Genomic DNA, 23,866 nt, shown 5'->3' with positions numbered 1-23,866 from the left:
GTGGTCAAATTTGCCAAAAGCTAGTGGAATGCAAATATTACGCGTTTGGAATGTGCCAGCTGGTTTGCATGAAATGCAAAACAAGGATTGTCTGTCTTTTGTGAGGAAGAGGACTGTGTGTGTGTGTGTGTGTGTGCGTGTGTGTGGATTGGGAATTGTTAGAGGCGCGCCTAGTACGGCGGTGTTTCCTGTGTTATGGGGCCTCCGCTACAAACTAACTAGCTTGTTTCAGGCTACGTTGGACTTGTAACTGTGAAGTTTGATGCTTGCTTTTGTGTTTTCGTCTTGTGTACCAGGGAAAGCCTTCGCTGTTAGTTGCTTATTGTCAGCTCATCTAAGAGTTTGAAACCTGGCTGAAGAGCATTGTGCCGTTTAGCTTCCACCATCTCCTTTAGGGGGGATTTACTCAACAGTATCGAACCTCGTCGCAAACAGTAACTAACTATGAATGATATGCAGAAGAACTTAACTTTAAAGGGAAACTGCTACAAGGGCAGCGTTTGCAATGTTTTCCTGTAGGAAAAAGGCTTGATCAGATACATCCAGGAGATGTTAGAATTATATTACTGATATGTTTTTTGTCTTTTTTTTTTTTTTTTTTTTTTTACCAGGTTTACCATGCTTTAGGCACTAATATGCAGCCTTTAAAAATGACACTAATGGCACAAACCACATCTTTCCACATGTTTACTTTTTGGCTTTAGATACATTTGAATAATACCTATCCAGGTGTGCAATATAAAAAAAAAGAAGTGCTTTGAAATTTCTTTGGTAATTCCACTTGACTGTGGGATAGAACAAGGAACAATAAAAATAAAAAAACCACCATGAGGAAGTTGAGGTAAGATGAAATCTGTAATGCACAGAATATAAGAAAAGAGTTGCATGACTTGTTGAGTTTTGATGGATTAAAGTTGCTCATTGTGCCACAGGACAGATTTTTTTTTTTTAGAAATCTTTCATTTTAGCCTTTATTTGTAAGGACAGTGGAGAGAAGATGGGGAAGCTGGAAGAAAACCAGGGGGAAGTTGCGTTGTAAATGTCCTTGGGGCGATTTTGAACCCGGGCCTTGCATTTGGGCTGCCTGGGCTTGCCCAGTGAGCCAAACCAGTGCCCCAGTTTGTTATTTTTAATGTCCCACAACATACTGAGTTACTTTTGGCTACGTCCATTAGTGGGACTGAGGGCTTGCAGCTGTATGAGGATTACTGAAGCTGACTGATGGATGAGTTCAGCCGGTTATGTGAAAACACTGTTTTTTGGTCCGTTTCATGGCGTTTGAAGTGTGACAAGTTTACAGTTCTGATGCTAATGCTTGTCTGTTTAGTCACAAATATGCAACGGTTCTTGAAAGTTGAGATTCTTCAAAAGCCATGGAGAAAATTCTCTCAGGGTTCAGTGAATGCAAGAGTGGATGAGTCATTAGTAAAAAGAGAAGCAGCTGCCACCTCACTGCTGCACAGTATTGGTTGGGTGCACAGCCATTGCACTTTTAATACTTTATGTGTTGACCAAGTAGCACTAATGAGCAGTCGGTGAGACACCTTATGCTAGCAGCGCTCGCTGAGGACCTATTTCTGTTTCAGCAAAACTTTTTTTTTTCTCACACCATTTACTACTCTCATAATGGTCTCACTGCTTTGTTTGTGTATGTGGGAAAAGTGTCTCCTTTTGTCTTCCCACAACAGCATTAATAATGAATGGCACTGTCTTCTTGCATAGAGCATAGCAGTGATTACGCATGTTTTTGTCCTCATACTGGTGGATTCACATTACAGTATTTGTGCAAGCAAGTCTTTGTATAAAGCCATGTTAGATTTGTGTCAATAATAACCAGAAACAAAATAAATCTTTGTTTTTCTCATTTGTTTTTGTTTTTCTGTGTCATATTGCGTAGCTTTCTGCTCATCGTTATGCTTCACTGCGTGGAAAGCGAAGCACTTCAAACCTGGAACAAAACCAGAGGAGCTTTTTAGTAAACCAGCCGTTTTTGTTGCATGTAAAGCTTAGTAATATATTAGTAATATATCCGTGTTGGGTAATGATAATGTGTGGGGTTTCTTAAATTTTATAGCAGTATGGCTCTAGTCTCAGGATCAGCTGGTCAGTTGTTTGGGCAGCACGCTCTTATCGTCTTCTTGGTAACACAATAACAAGTGTTACTTTGGTGAAGAAAAAAATGCTACATCAGTAGCTTTACAGGATTGGTCCATTGTTATTGTCAACAAAGGGGAACAGATGATTTGCGTTAGGGTTGAGGCTTATAGTGTGAACATATCTGAAGTGGCATATTTCAATGTGCTTGTTCCAAGAATAGTTTATCATGGCAATCTCCAGAGTCTGTCAGCAGCAGCAGCAGCTACACCCACACCAAACTGGATGTGAAGGTGTTTTTAAAAACTGAAAAAATGATTGTACAACAAGTCTAATGCTCGGGATATTAAGACCAATAGCAGAAAGGTGAATCATTCTTCATGACTATACATGAAAATGATTTATATACTGCAAACACTAACTTTTGATGTCTTTTTATAATTTAGATAAAGTGGACTCTTTATAGGTAACATTGTTAAGACATTACATTACAGAAAATTCAAAAGTGAGTCTTTAAAATGTTAATTTACCAAGATAAAGTTAGACTACACCTTTATGTGGTTCGAATTATACAGCTGATCTCTGTTAATAAGGTGAATGTTTGCTTGCAGAGGTTCCAGGTTACTGTCTGAGGGCACTAACATGTCCTCTTAAAAGGATTGTGCATTTAAGAGTTCCTGCTAAACATATGTAACTAATATAGTGAGCAGGGAGCAGGTTGTAAGCCATAATGTATGTTTATGACTGAGTGCCTTCACTTCCTGTGATTTTTTTTCTTTTTCTTTTGAGTATTCACATTGTACTAACCTGCCAAACAAAACTTTTATTTCTCGTCACCTGACCTTCAGTTGACTAATGGAACCATCTGGAAATAAAAAAAGGAGGTGTGGCTCAATTTCCTGTGGCAAGGTTAGTGGCCTCAGAGTGAAGGAGTTTATCCTTTTAAGTTTTATTCTTTGACTCCATTGCATCCATCTCAGCATGCAGCAGAGCAACCTCATCTTCAGCTGTACTTCAACCTGTGTTCAGAGCAGTTTCTGCTCTCATCTCTGCTACGGTTACCATAATTCTACCTTAATTCTACCATAATTCTACCTTAATTCTACCATAATTCTCTGATCTCATGTAATAAATGCCACCACCCAGCTCTGCACCTTCTCTTTTGCCTTGTGCTCTTGCTAGAGGTCATTATCACAAAGAACAGTGACGAAAAAAAACTTTTCTATGAAAGAATTAGGTGTCAGAAGCTTCAGTAATGCTGTGCAAATCGCATCTTGCTAAGCAGAAGTCGTAACCTCACATATTGTAAAATATAACATTTTACAATAGTGCAAACATAGTGCATCCATGGAAACACTAGGGATGATATACATATACAGATGACCCCCATGCTGCAATAATGTTGACATTATGGCTTTGGGGAGGCCAATCCATCACTGCCAGTGTGCACGTTGTGTTTTTTCTATCCAGGCATGCTTTTCCTGCATTAGCAGGAAGTTGAAGAATGAAAAATGAAGCTATAGTGGATCAAAATCTGATAGCGTTCATAATCAAACGAATTCTTTGAAAAGGACAAAACCACCAATGTTTTCTTATTCTCCCCTCGTCCAGTTTCCTCAGATGTTTTAAGGACACTCCACACAATGTAGACTAATAGCTCTTGGGGAATACCTGCCTGTCATAATGTATTATCTTCAACATTGTTCATAGATTCAACTGAAGAAACTGGAGCAAATTATGTGTTGCTTTTGACAAATTGCCTAAAGATACTGCTTAAGATTGGTTCTTTTGTCTGTTATGTGCAGACACAACAATGGTTCATCCCTTGATTTAGGTTTTTTTATGCTTGAATGATTCACAGGTCACTGTTAAGCAGTTTAAAGACAAAAAAGAAAGAAAGAAATCCTCTCACAATGGTCAGATGTAAGGACTGGACTGAAAGTGTGTTAAAAAGCAGCTAATGTCCAAAGAAAAACCTTGTTGCTCAAGGCCACTTAAAAATGAAAAGTCTTAAATCTTTTCTCCACTTGTATATGGACATAATTTGGGGCAAAACTCCTTTTTGATTGGGCCTGGTTGTACTGTGTGTAAGCACCTCGGCTTTATGTTAATAACGCCTCTAGAATTCCCCGTCTCACTACAGGCAGCAGAGTACATAGCTTTTTCTGTTTCTTGTAAAGATAACGATAGCCCGAGGAATTAGATTAACTTCCTTCTTTAAACAGTGTTTTCAGCTTCAGCGGCATTTGCAGAATGCTGCAAACTTGCCTAGACGTCACTCAGCTGATCTCGATTAGACTAGTTTTGTGTTTTGTTTTGGGGTTTTTTATGATGGAGTGAAATAAAAAGAAGTAGTAGAGTTACGTTTTGACCCATGCTCATACTTAAAAGAGGAGAAAGGTCAATCACTTACATTTATATCTCATTTGACCCTGAGCTAATTTTCAGTACACAGTGCTTTTCTTGTCAAATGCCAACCAGCCCGGCATAAATTAAAGGGATGAGGAGTTCTGAAGCCTAGTTATTCTGGTGGCATCTCGAAAATGATTTAACATGGCCCTAGGGAAAGGTTGTTTAGCTGTCTCCCATTTCTGTGATGAATTAACCGGAAATACTTTTTGATGCTAATTTCAAGGGTTGTCTCATTAATTCTGTTTCATCGTGGATGTTTCTGTTCCTTAAGAGAGACTTCAGAGGGTTGCGGTTCTAGAAAGTTAACCAGGGAACACTGTGGAGGACTATTTACTGGATTCACACATCACTTTTGAGAATTCAGCACAAATGGTGTATGAAAGCGTGCACTTTCCTGAGAAATGTTTTTCCATGTGTTGATGCTTCTCTTTTTGTAAATTAACTCTTAATCTAACTTAAGACCAGTTCAGAAAACGAAGCAGAAACAAATGCATGTGAACTGCAATTACTCAACTGTAGGTTTGGTGGAAAAGGAAGTGCTGATTCCTGCAGGTTAGAATCCACGCTTACAGAAAAGGACAAGTGGACACATAAGCCGCCGAGTTCTAAATTTAAGCTCTGGTGGGGGTATGACTGGTATAGCTGAACTGTTTCGTGGAAGATTGACAGCCTTAGATTGCTTTTATTTAGAATAGGTTAGTGACAAGTGACACGCTTGTGGCAGAAAATAGAGATGCAGTCGTTGTGTACGAATTGTCATGCGCATGCAAGCAGTAGGACAAATATGGCCTCAATTAAAGGCTAGTTTGGGTTGCTTCATGAATAGCAACCATATGTTTTAAAATTCACTTATATTTTACTCTGCTTGTGTAGCCCTCACTGCAGCTATTTGGTGTGAAATATATATAAAAAAAATCCTCCTGTTTTTAGCCGTTGCAGTCATTTACATTCCATTTAAGAAACGTCTTTCTCACCTTTTCTAAAGAGGAAAGTTCTTTGTGGTAAACCATCTATACATTAAACCGTTGAAATTCATTTGGCAGTGTGATGCCTTCTTTATGTCTCACCTATCCATTTGGCAGCATGACCAATGTGTCTGCGTGTGTGTGTTGGGTTGTATGCTAACAAGTGTTTTCTGTTTTTTTTTTTTTTATTTGTGCTGACTCTGAGGAGTGTGCAACTCTCTCTCTCGAGCAGTCACCTGGAGACTGAATACTAAGCTAACACCATTAATTCCAATTTTATGAGTTTGTGCATCGTGCTTTCGGATTATTTGTTTTCGTCTGCATGCGGAATGCAGAATACAGCCTCCACCTGGGACTTCATCCTGCTGAAGTTTTTCTCCCCATTTAATACAGCTGTACTGCATTTATTGAGCTGCCCTACAGATCTGTAAACAGAACATCTTCCTCTTTCTGCGAGCCAGCTCTACCTGGATGTCCGCAAAGCTTGAGGCTGCCAGTTAGATCACACTGATGATTCATATCTGGTTTAGGTAAAGCGTTTCTCCCAGTAGGTTTCTGTTATTTGGCTTTTTGTAGTATGCAAAGCTTTTTGACCCCTCCCACCCCCCCAAAAAAGAAGATGTATTGTTCATTGACTCTATATTTCCTTAGTGTTAATTAGATGATGTTACATAGTCAAATCTTTGCCCATCATCGTCTTGGTTTCTCTTTGGAGGTCAGTATGACTTTGCTATTGTTCATTCTGAAAGGGAATTATATATTAACTATGGCTCATGCTGCCTGGTGAGGCAGTTCTAATAGTACAGCCCCCAATGGCTTGCTGTGAGATGGTGGATAAGACAAATGACAGCTGGCCTATTCAATCAGTGCATAGCTAAGTGGTTCCACGCTATTCCATCTTGGCTCACCAGCGAGACAAAGCTAGAGCGCTTCGACGTCTTGTTTTAAGTGTTGCTGTCTTTGGGACGGCCCAGTTGAGCGGAGGAGAAAAAGTGAGGTTGGGTAACGTTAACCTTGGATTTACACACATCTGAATTTTTTCAAATTAAAAATGTTTTTCAACTTCTATTTGTACTGATTAACAAGTTTGAACTTTCCTGCAAGTCTTGGAGTTCCTGTGGTGAAAATGAAAGGAGTGTATGAATGTGATGAGTCGGAAATCATCAGCATCCTGTCATATTGCCATTTGCCAGTGTGGTTCAAACTCTATTGACTTGTACTGGAACCTCTGGAGAAAACAGATGCTCACAAATCATCACGATGCCTGTTACATATACCTGTTTGTCAAATGTTACTTTGTTATCCAAGGACACAAAGACGTCTAGCTTAGAGCTGTAGTCATCGGAAAGTGTTTCATAAACATTGGTAGATATGTCCGTTTTCAGTAAGATAAAAACAAACTTCCTTTAGCTAAATGTATGAACACACCCATGGTTGCTGAAAACTTTGAATGCCATCGGTGATAGGAAAGTTAAATTTGTGGAACATCACATTTAAATGGCCTATCTGTATTTGTATCTATGTAAACACTTAGGAAAATTGCGTTCCTTTCATATATGGGTGCCCTGGTCACATTTCCTCAAAAGTTACTCCAGTATTAGAGTTTCAGTGAGGCTTCACACAGACTTCCCTGTTCATTTACATCACCTTTTTTTTCATAGTGTCTTGTCTGCACAGGCACTAGTGCATTCCACTGGTAATACACCAACTACACGTGTCCTTCAGACAGGCTCCATGCTCACGGTCTCCACAAGTGATTATAATCCTGGATTAACTAAGTCTAACTAACATTTAAGTGTCAAAGAATTTGAATAACGGTTACATACATGTCAGAGAGTGCAAAAGACATTCAAACAATTGTCATATTGTTTCCTGCCCTCCTTTTAACTGTTTCTTTTTTTTTATTCTGTCTTATGCTATTGCTCTGACCAACTGTGAAGCACTTTGGTCAACTTTGTTGTATTATTGTGTGCTATAGAAATAAATTTTGATTTGATTTGATTTTTGCACTACTGTTGTAGTATAAATTAAATGTGCATAAAATACTACTTTAGGGTGAAGATGAAGGCAGAGTATCTGACAAGTCACATGCTTCATTAATGACTGTAAAGTGGATTTTGGCTAAATGAGCCTGAAAAGGACTTTAATGCTCTTTGTTGAAGTTCATTATGTATCAGTGCATCATCATACAGCTCACAAGCTTGTCAAAAGACAGTCTTGTTGGGTTAATTGTTGATGGTCAGTTGGCTGTAGGTGTGGGTATAGAAGTGTGTGGTTATGTCCCTGTGCTGGATTGGTGACCTGTCCAGGATTTTTTCCTGGTTCTTGCCCCATAACAGCTGGGAAATGCTCCCGCAGCCCTAGGATGGATAATCTGTTAAGAAAATGGATAAACTTTAGATAGGCTAGTTTTCTTCTTTAAGCTACAGTTTACTAAATCTCATTGTTTATAGATGGTTTCCTATAATTGCATATAGGATGTATCACTATCATAATATAGTGACTGTGGTAGTAAAACTCTGACCGCATGCATTGCATGTAACAAATTTCCATGGTTCATGTTTTTGCGTGATTACTTGTTCCGTGTATTTCGTGGTTATGACCCAATTAAAGCCACAAGGATCATTAAAGGAGAAGTGACCTATGCCTAAGCTTTAACATACCGATTAAGCCAGAATAGTGAAGTATTCAATGTCTGAAAATGGTTTATGGTTCCACTCTGCCTTGACTTTATGGCAGCCGTTCAGAGGCAGTGAAGACGTGCAAACGCTCGCTGCTGAACATGTCTGGATTCATCCTTCGGCTTGGTTACATAAACAGGTTCTCCACCACACTTAGGATTGATTGTGGACACGCCAAGCAGCATGTGCATTGTCTGAAAGGAGTCCTGCTGTGCTGCTTTGGCTAGCTTGACAGATGGTTAATGGTGTGTAACACATCTGTTTGAAACGAAGGTTACTGATGTGGACATTTGCTATTACATAATTTAAATTCACTTGGCTAAAATTAATATAGAACATAATGTATTGAGCCTTTATTTACCTCAGTTATTAACTTTATAAGAATTCAATTCAAAGGATTGTCAGGGATTTCCACAAGGATATTGAGTAACCAGCTAATGGGAAATATTTTGACTGTAAATACTTTGGCAGGCTTCGGATCATTTTAATACCACTATTTAGTTTGGGTTTCTTAATAGATATTAATATTTAAAATGGCATTTTCCCAAGACTAATCAGTTTTTCATTGATTTTCATTCAATCCTATTATTCATGTTTTATTTTACATATTGAAACCTTTATTTTTTTTCTTGACGAACTTAAATGAACTTTAAATATTTTCAGAAATGAAATATGTGGAATATACATGATATATAATATACATATGTATACTTATTTCAGTGCTATTTTTAAATGTATTCCTTATTACTCTTGTCTTACACAGAACCTTTGTTTAGTGATTATTCACATTTAATAATCCATCAGCAAGAGTGGCTGACATTTAGAAGATCAACAGTAATTAGCACATAGGTGCACATAGGACCTACATCATGGCTTTGCATACTGTAGGTCCTATTCAGAGCCTACATGGAGCTTTTCAGACCATTGTGGACATGTTAGCTGGGGACTGTCATCAGGTGGCATCGCAAAAACATGCTGAGCAACCAGTCTGTGAGCTACTGGGTTAGACTTTTAGCTTAGCCTGTGCTGTGGACAAGACGGAAGCCTTAAAATACAATGAGCATCTTTGTTATAAAGTGAAACAGAGTGTTAAAACACTGAAAACCATTGCCGTCTTTCTTATGCTGCTTTTTTGATCATTGACTCAGGATATACGAACTGCTTACATATACGTCTGTCTAGCTGTATCCTCAAAGTCCTTCATTTGGTTAATCAAATACCTACACAAATGGATGCAAATGCAGTACAATCAATTTGACATCACTTTGTTCTACCGCAAAGATGGTCGACAGCTCACTTTACTCGGGGTGTTAGAGCTCTGTTATTGTGTAAATAAAGCACAACCTTAGAATAATAATTGTAATAACGCAGTATGATAGAGCACGTGTACTATTTTAGCTGACATCCACATTTGAGCATTTGATTTTATTGTGTTGTAAATATGTAATTTTGGTAAAGAGCGAGAGATCTTTAGGGGTTTAATCAGTGCCAGGAGAAGGACTTTAAATTGTGAAATTCAGGTGAGTGATGTGATGGCCAAATGCCACTTTGATTCATTCGTCTTGTTTCATTTTTTAAACAAAAGGAGACAGAGTTGTCAGGTACAGCAGTGAGACAACTTCATCTAACTCCCTAAAGGTTGATCACAGAGTAGAGCTGCCACTCACTGAAATCTCAAACTGCCTCCAGGGCCCGCCAGCATCTGAGCTGCGAGGTTCTGGCTTTATCAAGTATTTAGCCAGACACACACACACACACACACACACGGGTGCACACATGCACACACACAAAAGACCATTTCATCAAATGCCAGCCATACAGAAAGGCTCTTTTGCTGCAAACCCCAGCCCGTTTGCAACCTCAATCAATGCCTGACACCTCCATTAGAAGCCTGCAAAACCACCCGCGGGACGTTTTAAAGGTGACAAATGCAACATTAATATGAACTGCAGCTGACATTAATGCTAACATTTTTTATAACCTCGATAGCATCGGAGATGCTGAGCATTGTGATTTTCACCATGAATGAATCCCAGCGTCTGGGATTACAAGTCTCAAAGCCAATACACTGTAATCACTCGAAGACTTCACTCTGAGGAAGTTATTTAGGTAAGATAAATATGTTAAGTGGAGAATGTGCTTTAGCTTATGAGACTTGAACAGCTTGTATGTTGTATGTGGTTAAGTTAGAAGCTTAAGATAAACACTGTCTTTTGAGATGCAGGCAAGTGAGTTCTCTCAGGGAGCTGATCCTTTTAGCCCATGCTTGACCCTCTGAAACAGACAGGTCATTGAGTGTCAGCTCACCCACTGGTAGGCTGGCACATCCTCGGCTCAACTGCGAGCTCTACATTCTGGCAGGATAAAGCCTGTGCTAGAGTGGTCAGATGTTAAGAATACTCAACACAAACTGAGTTGACAGTCTTGCATTTACTTCCAGTTCTTTCCTCTACTTTTTATTCCCAGACATTAAACCTTGTTTTCACAAAACAATTGTGCTGCTGATTCTGCACTTGCTGCTTATTCTCGAGTTTGCTTGAAAGAAACGCTAATCTAATAAAATTGCTAGATTTTAAATGCGGCTGAGTGTATTTGAAGTAAAACCTTAGACGCAGATGTTAGTAGCTCGTAACCAAAGTGACAAAAAACATTAATGGTGAGCCTTAGTGAGGTTGACTGCCTTATTTGTGATGGTTTTCTAATAGTTGTGGTTTTATTACATATTCCCACTGTGATTATTAGTGTAGGGAGGTGATTTTACTCAAAACAAAGACCACCTTATTTAACATGATAGACAATAACTTTAATGAATGGTGATGTGAAACGGATTTGGCAATAATTGATAAGAACTACATTGATTGCACAGACAGGGAGCATCGTCTACTTTGGGAAACACCAGTTGCAGCAGCCTATTGTGCACCGAGCTTTTCATGCTGTCTTATGAGTTGAACGTGGTTACGAGTTGGTCCAGAGTCTATACAGAGCTTTGCAGACTGGAGCAAGAAACAGGTCAATGGGCTTCTCTTGCTTGGTTCCTCAGCCAACTGCAGCACTTTGAAGATGAACAAAGTTTAACACACAAAACGCTGAAGTCAGATGAGAGTTAAAAACAATGAAAGTATCCAGCGCAGCCACTGTCTGTACTTTTCGTGTTGTTTTATCTTTCTTTATTCCTACTTCTCCCTGTTCTTGTTCATGGCCACTTTTCAGCCAGCTTTTGACGTGCGAGCATGTTGAGCCACGTGTAGGTGGTGGATACCAGTGTTATACAAGTTAGAGAGGAGTTCTGTCATTCTAACTAAGGGAGTTGTCTGGTTTTAGGACTGTGCTTTGCTGGAATATTCCTCTTCTGTCAGGCTCCCGGAGACTGGGCATTATTATGTCAGCTAGTATCCAACATCCATAGTGCTCTTACCTTTTGCACTCAGCCAGCCCAGTATCATCACATTTCTACCTCTGTGCTTTGTTAGGACCATTCATCGGCTGTGGCAGCCCACGCTAGGTTCAAACCAACTCCATCTGAGCAGAAAAATTCTATCTTTATCTCATCTGACCAAAGAAAGTGCGTCATTGGGCTTCTTTTCATTTTCTTTATGAAAGCTTAATAGTGCCATTTTGTAGCAAAGAACAACCAACCAGTTTATTTCCTCAGCAGCCATCCAAAAAGCTGCTGTTATGTAATGCCCCCCACACAGTCTGAGCTATCATCGAAACTCTCATTGATAACATTTCCGTTAATAACCCTTTTGCAGAGTCTGTTTTTCGGAGCTGGATTATACAAGTAGCGCATTGTTCATGCTGTAAGGATAATAGGAGCCACTGCTGCTCTCACTAGTGGGGCTAGCGTTTGTTCTCTGCCTCTTGCTAATTGTGAAAAGGTTTCAGTGTTGAATAGGCCGAGTGCTTCACTATAGCTGCAGCTGCTCCTCCTGTCTGGCTGACGAGGCAGCGGGGGGTGGAAGCAACCAAGGTGGATCTGGAGAAGTTTTTCTTCTGGAGCTAATGCCACGTTCCAGACACCTGGGAGTGGCATCACCTGCGAGTTGGAATGTTCTGGAAATAAATTTGGAGAATGATTCTTAGCAAGGTAGAGCCATTCAGGTATCCCTAGCAGAACAGAGCAGTGCTTCTTTTTTGGTGCTTAAAAACACTGCTGCAGCACTTTAATACATAGAGCTTGGTCAGCGCTTTGTGAGCGGCTTATTTTACGACTCGCAACTACATAACAGTGGCAGGACAGAGTAAAAGTTTTTGCAGTTTTACTGCTGTTTACGTTCAGTCAACTTGGGATACTTTGGGCAGCTTCAACTATCCGATTGGGAAATCCAACTGGAGGTAGTGTTCCACAGAAAACCTCTGGCTGGGAACTCGGATATTCAGGCTACTGACTTTTTCAGAAATACAGAAATACACTATAATTGCTGTGATTCTTCTTATTCTAAGCACAATCAGAACCTGTCGTCAGTCACACAGAAGGACAACAGGACCATAGAGAAGATCACACAGCCCTAATCAAGATACTCACCGTGTGTGTGTGTATATACTGATTTTAAGTGTTAAGTTTTAGTGACAAAAACGACAACTCGAGTGTCAAATCCATCACACTGAGTAATTGTAAAATGTGTGAACACTCAAAATGTTGTATTTTATCTCTACTTTATACAGTGTGTGGACCAAAAAAACCCAGCCACGCTTCTGCAAGCTTTTTGGAGTGATGTTATAAATACCTCCCCTACTCATGAAACCAACCATGCTTAGTCATTTGTGAAGCCATCACCTTTGAACATCCATGTAATTAGTGAGATAGTGAAAGCGAATAAAACGGGGTTTTGAAAATGTGGCAACAGAAAAAAAACTATTTTAAATACGCAATGCGTAGTACAAGAATTTGTGTTCGGATTTTGCTTTAATTGCTCCCTTTTATAATTTAAATAACGTAGTAGCATAGCTGTTCATAATTTCATAATTAATGACGATCTGTTTTAAAACAAATCTTTAGACGTCCTTTGATAGCGTATCCACATATACAGTACATCAAATAGCTTTACAAATAATCTGGAGAATTTTAGTCAACACTTTCGAATTTGGAAAGTGGGTTTACTTTGTTCAGCACTGGTTGTTTAATAGTAATAATAATAAACTTGTACATTGTGTCTGCTCATTTAGAAAGTATTGCAACCACAGAGCAGAGTGGTCTGCTGGGTGACTACACCCGATCCTTGGGTGGAGCCGGTGGTTCTGTGGATTATGCTGGAAGTTAATTGCGCTCATCTATTCCAGCAATTTGGCAGATAGAATTTTCGGAAGCACGCATGAATTTAAGTACAGCATTTCTACTTTCTACAGCTGAATGTAGGACTGCAGTCTCTGCTCATTCACCAGTCATCTTTTAAATATTCCTCCTCTGCAGGAATGCTTTTTGTATGAGTAGTTGATGTTTTGATGTTAGGAGTTAATAGCAGTTGTTTAGTGTGTTCTGATTTTCTGATTATCTTGCTTTCTATTGGAAATCCCATTGTATTGATTTTATGCTGATGTGAGCTCTGACTTCTGTTTTAGCAGAGCACAGCCTCATGCCGGTGATTATAAATAACAGTATGAAGAACAGGTTGTAGGCACTTCCTGTTGCGTGTCACGCATATTTTTGCTCTGTTTGCGGGCCCAGATGCAGCGGCTAGTATCTGGTGACGCACTGTTTCATTTGCTTGTCAGTGAGGTGAAGTCACATTTTTTGCTGCCAAAGAGGTTTGAAAATAAACTTGATGATTCAGTTAGAGTGTTTTCCAAATCTTTGAAGGTAATTATACATCATCAGGATACATTTCACAAGAGATGTAACACAGGGCAGGAAACAATTAGCTACAGCTAGCTGTGCAAAAAAACAAAACAACTTTGTGGATTGTGCCAGTTTACTTCATCTGTCTTTGCTTTAGTGTGGCTAAGTGGATGAAATAACTGCTATCCTGTGATCTCTTACAGTTGTTTAACAAGTGATTTTTGATGTTACTGTCCTTGATAAGCTGTAAAAACAACCTGTAAGTGCTTCCATTGATTATTCGTTTAAAGGCTCCTGAGGCATATGTGCAAAGGGCAGGAGGGTTTGCTTTGCAGAGGTGTTGCAAAGACCACTCTGTTGAGAAGCCCTGTGCAAGGCTTTACTCAGCGCCCTGTAATGAGCTGTGCTGTGCTCTTTCCCTGTTGTATTGGGAAGATGATTTTCAATTAAAGGAATAACTTGGCTCTACAGAGGCAGTGGATGCTGAGTTATCAGCCTGTGTTAGATTGCACCCCAAGGCCTATGTTGGAGCTGGGCACATGGTTGTAAGCGCTGCCAAAAGGTATTATAGCTCTTGGCATCCAAAACTGGCACAAGTACTTTTCTCAGATTGTTCTTCCCTTCACCTTACTTCACTCTTCATGCCACACACCCACCCACTTACCCAGTTGTACATCGTCGTCATTTTTTACCGTGTTCTGTTTCTCCTGCTACCCCCTTTTTAACACGGCATTGTTAATCTTCCTGTAGTCAGAAACAGCATCAGTATTTCCTTCTTGCCTACTGGAAGGGCCCTATCTATTGTGATACAGTAATATCTCAAGTGGCATTTCCTGTTGACTTCCAGAGGGAGTAAAAATGTGGCTCTAGCACTGAGAGAAAGACCCGGGCCTTTCCTGTTTCCCAGCTTAGCTGCTGTTGTATTCATTTCAGGTTAGTTACAACAGTGTTATCTTATGTTTCGAACTGCTGATAAAGCCTAATGACTGCTGTATATAATTGGGCTCAAAGAAAACAGGGTGGTTTTGTTGGTATTTCACAATCCTAAGATCACTGTCTGAATTTGCCCCTAAATTAGAACCATCAGGCTTCTGTCTGAATGCCTAAACCTCTTATTAAACCCTATTAGTGAGGGACTTGAAATTAATTATCCTGTTTTCCCTGCTTTGTATGTCACTGACAAAGCTTCTCTCTCTGTCATTTGATTGTTATAAAAATGCTGTATAGTTGATTGTCTTCTTTCTCAGTGCCACTGAGAGACCGAATGCATTTCACTATCTCAGGCAAATCCCACTATATTACAGTATATTTTAATAGCATACTTAAAGGTTTCCATTTCACTTCAATGAGAATTCCTCTAATTGTCTAGTGCTTGAAATATTATTAGACTCCCTTATATGATAAGGCTTTAGTTATTTGTTATAAGTCATATCTGCACAAGGTTTCCAGAGGGTTGCCAGTTTCAGACTAGCTGCACTTCTATCAGACTCAGAAATGTTTCTCTGCTGCTGTACTGCATGTGCTGATCGGGCCCTTCTTCCTCACCCACAGCATAACAGCTGTGGGGAAAAACTAGCTTTAAATTACTGCAAAGGTGACACTTATATAATGAAACACCATATACATGAGCGCTCTCAGCATTATGACTATACTGTTAATATTCACCTTTTGACTTAATGTGCATTTATTTATACACAGACTTGGTTGAGACTAAATTTGAGTGAAGGATGTTGACCAATAGAAGTGGCCTCTCAAATTAGGACTTCCTGTTTTGTTTTGTTTTGTTTTGTTTTGTTTTCACTATTATTATACTACTCAAGATAGATATCTTTGTGTATTGGAAAGGCGGTCAGGCGAAGCAGATTTTTTAAAAATAACTTTTTGATTTCCTGTTATTTCATAACATCAGTGTATTTTGTCGCATATATGTTTGCTTTTGGCCTTTTTTGATTCTCTTTAATGCACTCAATAGGGAGGAAATTAGAGGAAGGAATAGATTGGTAAGTCCAGGCAACAAAGGCTGAAGGCTAGATCTGAAATGGGGGGCCTTGAAGTTTACAGTTAGTACTTTAATCTTCAGTTTGCCAGAGCAACCCCTTTCCTACTGTTTTTACAAGTTGTGGACAAAACACTCATACGCCCATCAACTGAAGATATTGAGCGTAGACATTTATGAGAGATAAATACATTCAGAATTTTTGTGTTATTCTTGAAGTGAATTTAGGAATGCTAGAAGGAGGCTTTGTTTTTGCACCATGTGTATACAAGTATGTACATGTAAACATGGTTCAAATTCCTCCCACTGATTTTTCATTTTTTGCTCTAATTTTAAAAGTGGCAGTAACTTGCCAAGAAAAGTCAAAGATTGGGAAACTAGTAAACAGATGTAAATGAAGCAGGTTTCAAAAAACAAAACAGTCGAGGCAACGTGCTGTGAAGATGGAAATGGAAATGCTCGAGCGTATAAATAATGAATTCTTCTGACTAAAATGTAATGAAAACATAAATGTTATTCTGTTCACACGAAAACTGCCTTTGAGCCTTTTTTACTTTTGTCATTTAGAGTTATTTGCTGATTTGGTACTAGATTGAGACTCATTTGTATGCTCTAAGTCACTACTTAGAACAACCGCTTCCTTTAGTGTGTATCATTGTCAGCCTTGGTGAAATCAGACGGAGGAGCTGCCGCAGAAGTCCACAGGTGTTCCAGAAATGCAGTACAAAGGCCTGGTCCTCGGCCCCTTCCCCCAGACTGGTGCTCTCCCCGTTACCTTAATAGCACATGGCAGGTCCCCGAAGAATACCTGTGATCTCTGCTGCAGCAGTGCTCGCTCCAGCCGACTGCATCTCACCACCAACTGGGCTCGTCGGGAAAACACAGCAAACACCTGCAACAGCACCTCGCTCGGATCATACTCGCCCATACTAATGACTACACAAGCTTGATCTGAAGGCATGCTTGTTTTCGGCTCCTGCCATGTCCTCCAGGACATCCCGTATTCTGAAGATGTGTTCACAGAAACAATTTGCATGCAAGATGTTGGACACTGAACCAGTTTCTAGTTTCTAGTATTTGAAATCTTGCTTTAAACTATTACTATTACACCACCAATAAGACATGTTGATGTTTATGCAAATGAACGACTATTTTCTTTTTAAATTTGGCTGCGTTTGATGCTGAATATTATTATTGGACGTCTGGTATGTCTCATTGTGTGCACTGAGGTGATGCTTCACAGAAACTTGAGTTGCATCAGCTTTATAAAGTCAGATGTATAATGTAGTCATGTAGTCTGATGCTTTTAGCTAGTAAGAGCTGTGTCATTTTACATTCAGACCACTTCAGTTAGTCTGGAATGGTCATATATATATATATATATATATATATATATATATATATATATATATATATATATATATATATATATATATATATATATATATATATATATATATATATATATATATATATATATATATATATATATATATATATATATATCTCCCCTTCAGAGACTGCGTGTGTTTGCGTGCATGTAAAACCCCTCTCTGCTGACTCCTCCGTCTTGCCTTGGAGACCTGTAGTGCGGCAGGAGTATAATAATCATCCTCTATTCAGTCCTGCTGCCTGGAAAAGGTTATTCTTAGCCCACTGTGTGCTTATTAAAGTGCTCTTTATTCATCCCGATTGTCATGCTCAATTTCAGTGTATATTATTGTTTTCTCAGAGTCCACATTTTTTATTTGTATTGACATTTGAAATTTTGCGCAATTAGCACAACCCTTTTCAGTTCATATTTAAAAAAACAAAACCAAAAAAAACAGTATAGTGTTAGTGGTCATGCTCCTAGTTACTGACAGGTTCTACAAGTTGAATGTATTTATAGAAAGTCTTTTTAATAGATGGATGTTATCACTGGTGCTGGGGTGATTGCTGTAAACATAAAGTAAAGCCTGCCTTTCTGAGCCTGGGTTAGGTTTCTCCAGGTGTTCTGGCAGCTTCCCGCATTCGAGAGATGAGCACGTTAGGTTTTTGCTGATTCTAAATTGTTGATGTATGTGTGAATGCAAAGGTGCCACTGTTATCCCTATCACTGGACAGTAGCAGCACTAACACCTTCTGTTAGTGAGAGGTACACAGTCAAAAGGAAGATGACTTAAAGGTGTGGCGCCATAAAGAGAGCTGAACTTATTATTTTAACTGTCAATTGCGTAAAGCTACTCAAGCAAAGTTCAAAAATAAAAAATACAGAGCTAGAAATGTCGATAATAGGTCCACTTTGAACATGACAGAGGTCGCATTCTTTTGTCAGAGAACACAAACTCAAGAAGAAAGGAAGTACAACCACTAGTAGGTTCCAGTGGGTTTCAAACAATGAAGTATGGAGCCCTGCCTAGTTTGTCATTGTTGCCACTCAAAACGACTCGCTGGAATGATTTGCTTCACATTCTTTGCTAATTATTTGGCTTCTCATGCTCAAAAAGGCACAGGAAGGGACTTGCCTTGAAGTTAACAGTTGATTGTTGAGAGAGAGTAACATGATAACTAAAGTCTGCTAGTTGTTTAGTAATTGGTTTATCGAATCTGGATGTTATGAAGCTGAAACTTACTACAATGGAACCTGAAGGCTGTGATTTATTTCCTTTTGCACTTACTGTTTCCTGTTTGGTTGTGTTTAAGTATGAAAAACTACTATTGTAGTTTTCATTTTCTTTTACTTTTCACAAACTAATGGCAGTTTAACCCTAATTATGTTACACAAATTGGATTACACAAAGTTCCTGGGTGCCTTTTTATTCTGAAGTTGCACATTGACTCCAGTGCCGTATAATCCAAGCCCTTCCAGTGCTGAGAGCTGCCTTATGCTCCACACTTGTCTTTCTCTGTTGTCTGGGACTTCCTGGCTGTCTCTCTCTGTGGGCTTACAGCCCATGGGGATTTTTCTCAAAACATCAAGAGGCTCAGTCTCTTCCCACTTTTTCGTGCACTTCCTTTCCCCTCTCCTTTCAACCCCTCCTTCCTCAGCATACTGTGTTATCGTTTGAGTGTAATGGTATGTTGTGCTTTGCGTGGATTAGTGCCGGTTATTAGTGAGTCCAAAGTGTAGAATTACAATCAGTCCAAATTTTAGATGATGCTGCTTATAATTGTGTAGAGGGCGTAGACTGCTGGCTAAGTGGAGAGTTCTGTAATCTGATTCCTCACTTGTTTCCTATGATGATAACGTTCTCTGAGTTTGCACAGCCTTATGCACAACGTTATGTATGGTAATGAGCCCCATCCAAATGATGCTACTGTTTATCCCGTTTCCAGAAAATCATTTGCATGCCACACTCTAGGGAGAATACGGTCCACTTCCCCATCCTCTTTGTCTTCTTCCTCTGATGGATTTTCTCTCCCTCACTGCTTCCTAATTGACATCAGATTACTCGAGTATGCAAATACAGGTTTATGGAGTAATCAGAGCTGTCATTTAGCCGCCGCCGCCCCCCCCCCCCCCCCCCCCCCCCCGCGCCCCATCCTCACGTGACAAGAAGCATTTTAGTTTCTCTGCTCAATTGCACCATCTTCTCTCATGTCAGAGTTTGATGGTCGTCACTCAGTCAGCATCTTCCCAGGGTGTTGTTTGTGTTCATTTTACAATTGTACCTCTTGCCCAGTGACGATTTTGCCGACTCTCTAAACTCTATTAAACTTGTCTCATTGGCACTGATTATAGAGTTCTCATTTACTGATAAAATGTCATGCTTTATCTTTTTATTGGAGCGGTTCGTGTCTTGTTTCTCCCTCTGATCACCTGCTGCTCGTGCTGAATCAGCTGGCCCTCTCGCCCAGTTTTAAACAAACATACACATGCAGCAGTTGATGGCTTTACAGACGTTTCCAGCTACTCTTAATGGTAGTTTAATTGAGCGCGCAGTGCATGCGGAGTGACTGGGCTACTCTGTGATGCCTCGACACAGATTAATCCCACCTCCCTTTTTGATGTTTTGTTGCTTTCTAGGCCTCTTGGTGCCTTTTGTATCTCAGTGTGGTACCATTGAATTCATTTCCTAGGGCCTTTGTTGCTCCATTGTCAGCCCATGGGTCATGTTCTGGTAGATTCAGTGGACTCGTTGGATTGTTCTGGGATGCGCAAAATGCACCGTGGATATGCACGTGTACATGCACATACACACAGGCCTGAATCAAATGGGTACACATGCGTTTTTATGCCCTCCAGATGCAGTGAGGTTCTTTACTGCATGTACTGTAACGATTAAGGCTGCTTGCACATGCTGAACGTCTGAAGGATTTTCTTTTTTTTTTTTTTTTGGTCATTTTCTCTGGCACATTACCTCAGTGCTTTTCACACGTTTAGAGTATTAGTTGCTTCTCTGCAGATATTTTATTTGCCATGTGCTTTGTGACAAATAAATAGCTGAATAATATAATCGCCAGCCTCAGTAACGAATATCACATCCTGACAATTAAGTGAGAAGCTGGTTTGAGTGGCAATAAAGCGGATACGGATCTCCAGCCAGCTTCGGTCCAAGACGGTGGGGTTAGAGTACCTTCCAAAGCAGGTGGAGATCCAGCTTTGAAAGGTGCCACAGATCCAGCAGGTAGGGAAAACGTGACAGAATAGGACAGGACAAAGGGGATTGTTATAAAATGTTCCGACTTATATTCTAGCGGACACACATTATACTGCTAATTTGTACTTTGCATAATCAAAGCTGCTTTGTAACTATGATCTGGCATAAATCACTAATTGTGTTCTTTAATGCTTTTACCTTATACAGAATTAAAAATCCCAATAATATCACAGTTATCATTAATTGCAAATGAACTGAAAATGACCTGGACTTTCCAGAAGTATTTAAATTGCTAACTGACTGTTTTTCAACATAAAAAGAGCTAAAATGCTGTGTGATAGTTTAATGAAGTACAGTGAACTCTTCAGATGGCAGGTAATTGAGAAAGGAAATGGTTGATTCACTTGCTTCACCATCGGCATGCTGGGAAGGCTCCAGTGCCTGTGGCGAGGGTCTATTTTAATTAAGCAGTCACTCACCTCTGGAAACCTTTGTTGAAGCACCTCGGTGTGCCTGCTCTCAGCAGGACATGCACATGTGCCTATAGATGCACACAAACGTGTGTGTGTGTGTGTGTGTGTAGGGGCAATTGTGCACTCTTAGACAGACAGGTGCTGGGCTTGGCTGTTTGACAGTGACATATTGTTTACTGCTCACTGAATGAGAGAACAAGTGTCACCAGTCAGGATTTTATTGTCTTTATAATTTGACCTTGACATGTTGATGGAGCTCTGTGTGTGTGTGTGTGTGTGTGTGTGTGTGTGTGTGTGTGTGTGTGTGTGTGTGTGTGTGTGTGTGTGTGTGTGTGTGTGTGTGTTGGCACTGGATTCAGTGGCTTTAGAGTTCTATTGGTTGACTTCAAGAAAAGAGTCCTTTAATGTCCTAATTGGGTATAAAATAGACATTAGATAGGAAGATTTACTTTTGCCAAGCTGATGTTATTTTGTTGCCCTACAACATATGTTTTCTGTTTTCTTGGAAGCAGGGGAGACTTCAATAGATTTGTTGGAAATTTCAAAGGATCTGTGATTTGCTTTTTGATCTGCATGTTAAAATGTCCACATTCGTTCTCTTGGTCTTTTAACATTTTTTTTCTTTAAAGTTGCATCATACAAAGCATTTCAAACTTTGGTGGTTACTTTTTTAATCATTACACATAACTGAATAATAACCGGTAGAACCCGACACAACTTTTCCTGTTATAAATTCATATGATTTGACAGGTTATGTTTGTAATTTTTCAGACAATTCTGAGAGCACTGTATATTTTTCTTAACATATAAATCACCTTCTTGTTGTTTGAGAGCAGTTTAAAAAATATATATATATCAGGAACACCATAAAGTTACTGTCATCATTTTTGTTTTTTATCCATATTTATTGGTTTGTTTTCAGTAGGTGGGAAAAAAATGTGTTGATATTACAGCGTTGAAGGTGCCAGGCCCAAGCATCACTGTGTTAGACTGTGTGGGTGGACATCCAGTATATGTGTGATGCCTCTACTACACATTGCAGTGGCACACAATTAGCGCCACAAGGGAGCCAAACTCTTTATTGCCTTTTTCCTCCTGCTGTAATATCTCCTCCTCTTATATTGTCTTCTCTCGTCCTTCTCCAGCAATCTATAACTACGATGCCCGGGGAGAGGAGGAGCTGTCACTGCAGATCGGAGACACAGTGCACATACTTGAGACATATGAAGGTGAGAACAGGCTTACTGATGCCACGTTTAATCGGAGCTGACACGACAACATTGGACATCGGCTTTTCTGTCAAGTTTTTGTACATTTCTAAGAATCAATTGTGTGATAATGATATTTAGTTGCTGCAAAGGCAGGCGATAGCAATCCCAGACCCATGAGTTGGTCTGATGTTTTGCATCGTGGAAGAACTGTTATTTCCTTCTTTAGTGTCATCCTTTATTTAAACAAAAGAATGTTTAGTGGAGCAAACTGTGATTTGTTTTAGGAGGATTTTTTTTCTCCTTGTGTAACATGGTTTGTAACTGTTCTCCTTATTAGACTGGTACAGAGGCTATAGGCTGAGGAGAAAATCCAAAAAGGTGAGCAAAAAACTAAATTTTAAACACTTAAATTTGCTACTTACACATTTGAACTTTACAACTTCAGTTTTTCAGTTCTTCAAATGCTCTTTCAGCTTTTACACTTACGTTTCTTTTCGATCTCTTTCTCTTCCAGGGCATATTTCCCGCTTGCTACATACACCTGAAAGAGGCCACGGTCGAGGGCAGCGGGTCAGTACTGCTAAGTCAAATTTCTGAATGCTTCTTTATTATATTATATTTATCAGGAGCAACAAACGGTGCTAAAGACGGCACCAGAGATCAAACAGGAAGCAAGTGTATAACAAGTTTTTTAGTTGATAGATCTGCTGAGAAAATTAGGGACTAGATAAAGTGCAAGTTGTTTGTAGACACCCTCGGAGGTTGTTTCAGTGGAAAGGTCTGCGCTTGATGTGATGTGACATGTGTGTTCGCTTTGGCGCAACTTGCGGCGCTGTTTTTGTTTTGGTCTGTCTTCTTTGATTTCACCAGCACAACACAAAGATGAAACCCAAACTTCAGAATCTTTGAATTAAATTGAGAATCTTTAGGCGCTGATATTTTTTAATAGTTGGATTTTACTAATATAGTATAAGGAACATATATGTGATGATTACGCTCGACGCTGAAAACTCTCTTCTTCTCACACAACTTGTCCGTTCACGAGTCTTATACCTATGTTATACTTTGTGCGTCCTTGACTATTTAATGGTCTACTTGGGTCCAAGTGATGACGTGACCGTGTGGATTTATCCACCTATTACAGCTGCTACAATACAGCTAACTGTGCGCCTGTCTTTCAAGAGAACTCCAAGCAGAATGGAGTAATATAACAAGAATACCTACTTGTCCATGCTATCTGCAGCTCTCTTTGTGTGTAAGGGAGTATAATCCTGGCCTTAATGTGGAGAGGAAAGGGCAGACAGGACTAGGGCTGCCACAAACGATTATTTTGATAGTCGACTAGTCACCGATTATGTTTGCGATTAGTCGACTAATAAGATCATGCATCCATTGGACGTAAAACGTACAGCTTACTGCACCAGCATGCATCTGCTCTTATATAACTATCATTAGCTTACAGCTTTAAGTGTTTACAGTATGTGCTAACTAAAAATAAAGACATGATAGTTTATTAAATTTTAATGAAATTTGTAGATTGTTTCGGTGAAGTTTAATAAACTCCTTGCTATCTAAAATATAATGGGACACCGGAGTATATTCTCGAGTATATCTCACACTTCTGATAATCAGTTGTCTTCTTGACGTTTATTCAGCTGTGTAAAAACTATAACTT

General features: G+C 39.5%; 1 protein-coding gene across 2 annotated transcripts in view; it reads left to right on the top strand.

Moving 5' to 3' along the window:
- Nucleotides 1-23,866, top strand: part of dock1 (dedicator of cytokinesis 1) — a 213,875-nt gene that overhangs the window by 323 nt on the left and 189,686 nt on the right. For both annotated transcript variants that reach the window (XM_084937450.1, XM_084937451.1), the window contains exons 2-4: nt 22,126-22,209; nt 22,529-22,569; nt 22,706-22,761. In XM_084937450.1, coding sequence (XP_084793576.1) covers nt 22,126-22,209; nt 22,529-22,569; nt 22,706-22,761 — 181 coding nt within the window. The remainder of the gene's footprint in view (nt 1-22,125; nt 22,210-22,528; nt 22,570-22,705; nt 22,762-23,866) is intronic.

The sequence above is a fragment of the Perissodus microlepis genome, chromosome 8, assembly GCF_051167445.1.
Source record: "Perissodus microlepis isolate ML-2025 ecotype Zambia chromosome 8, ASM5116744v1, whole genome shotgun sequence".
Lineage (NCBI taxonomy): Eukaryota > Metazoa > Chordata > Actinopteri > Cichliformes > Cichlidae > Perissodus > Perissodus microlepis.
This window is presented reverse-complemented; position numbering and strand designations above follow the sequence as displayed.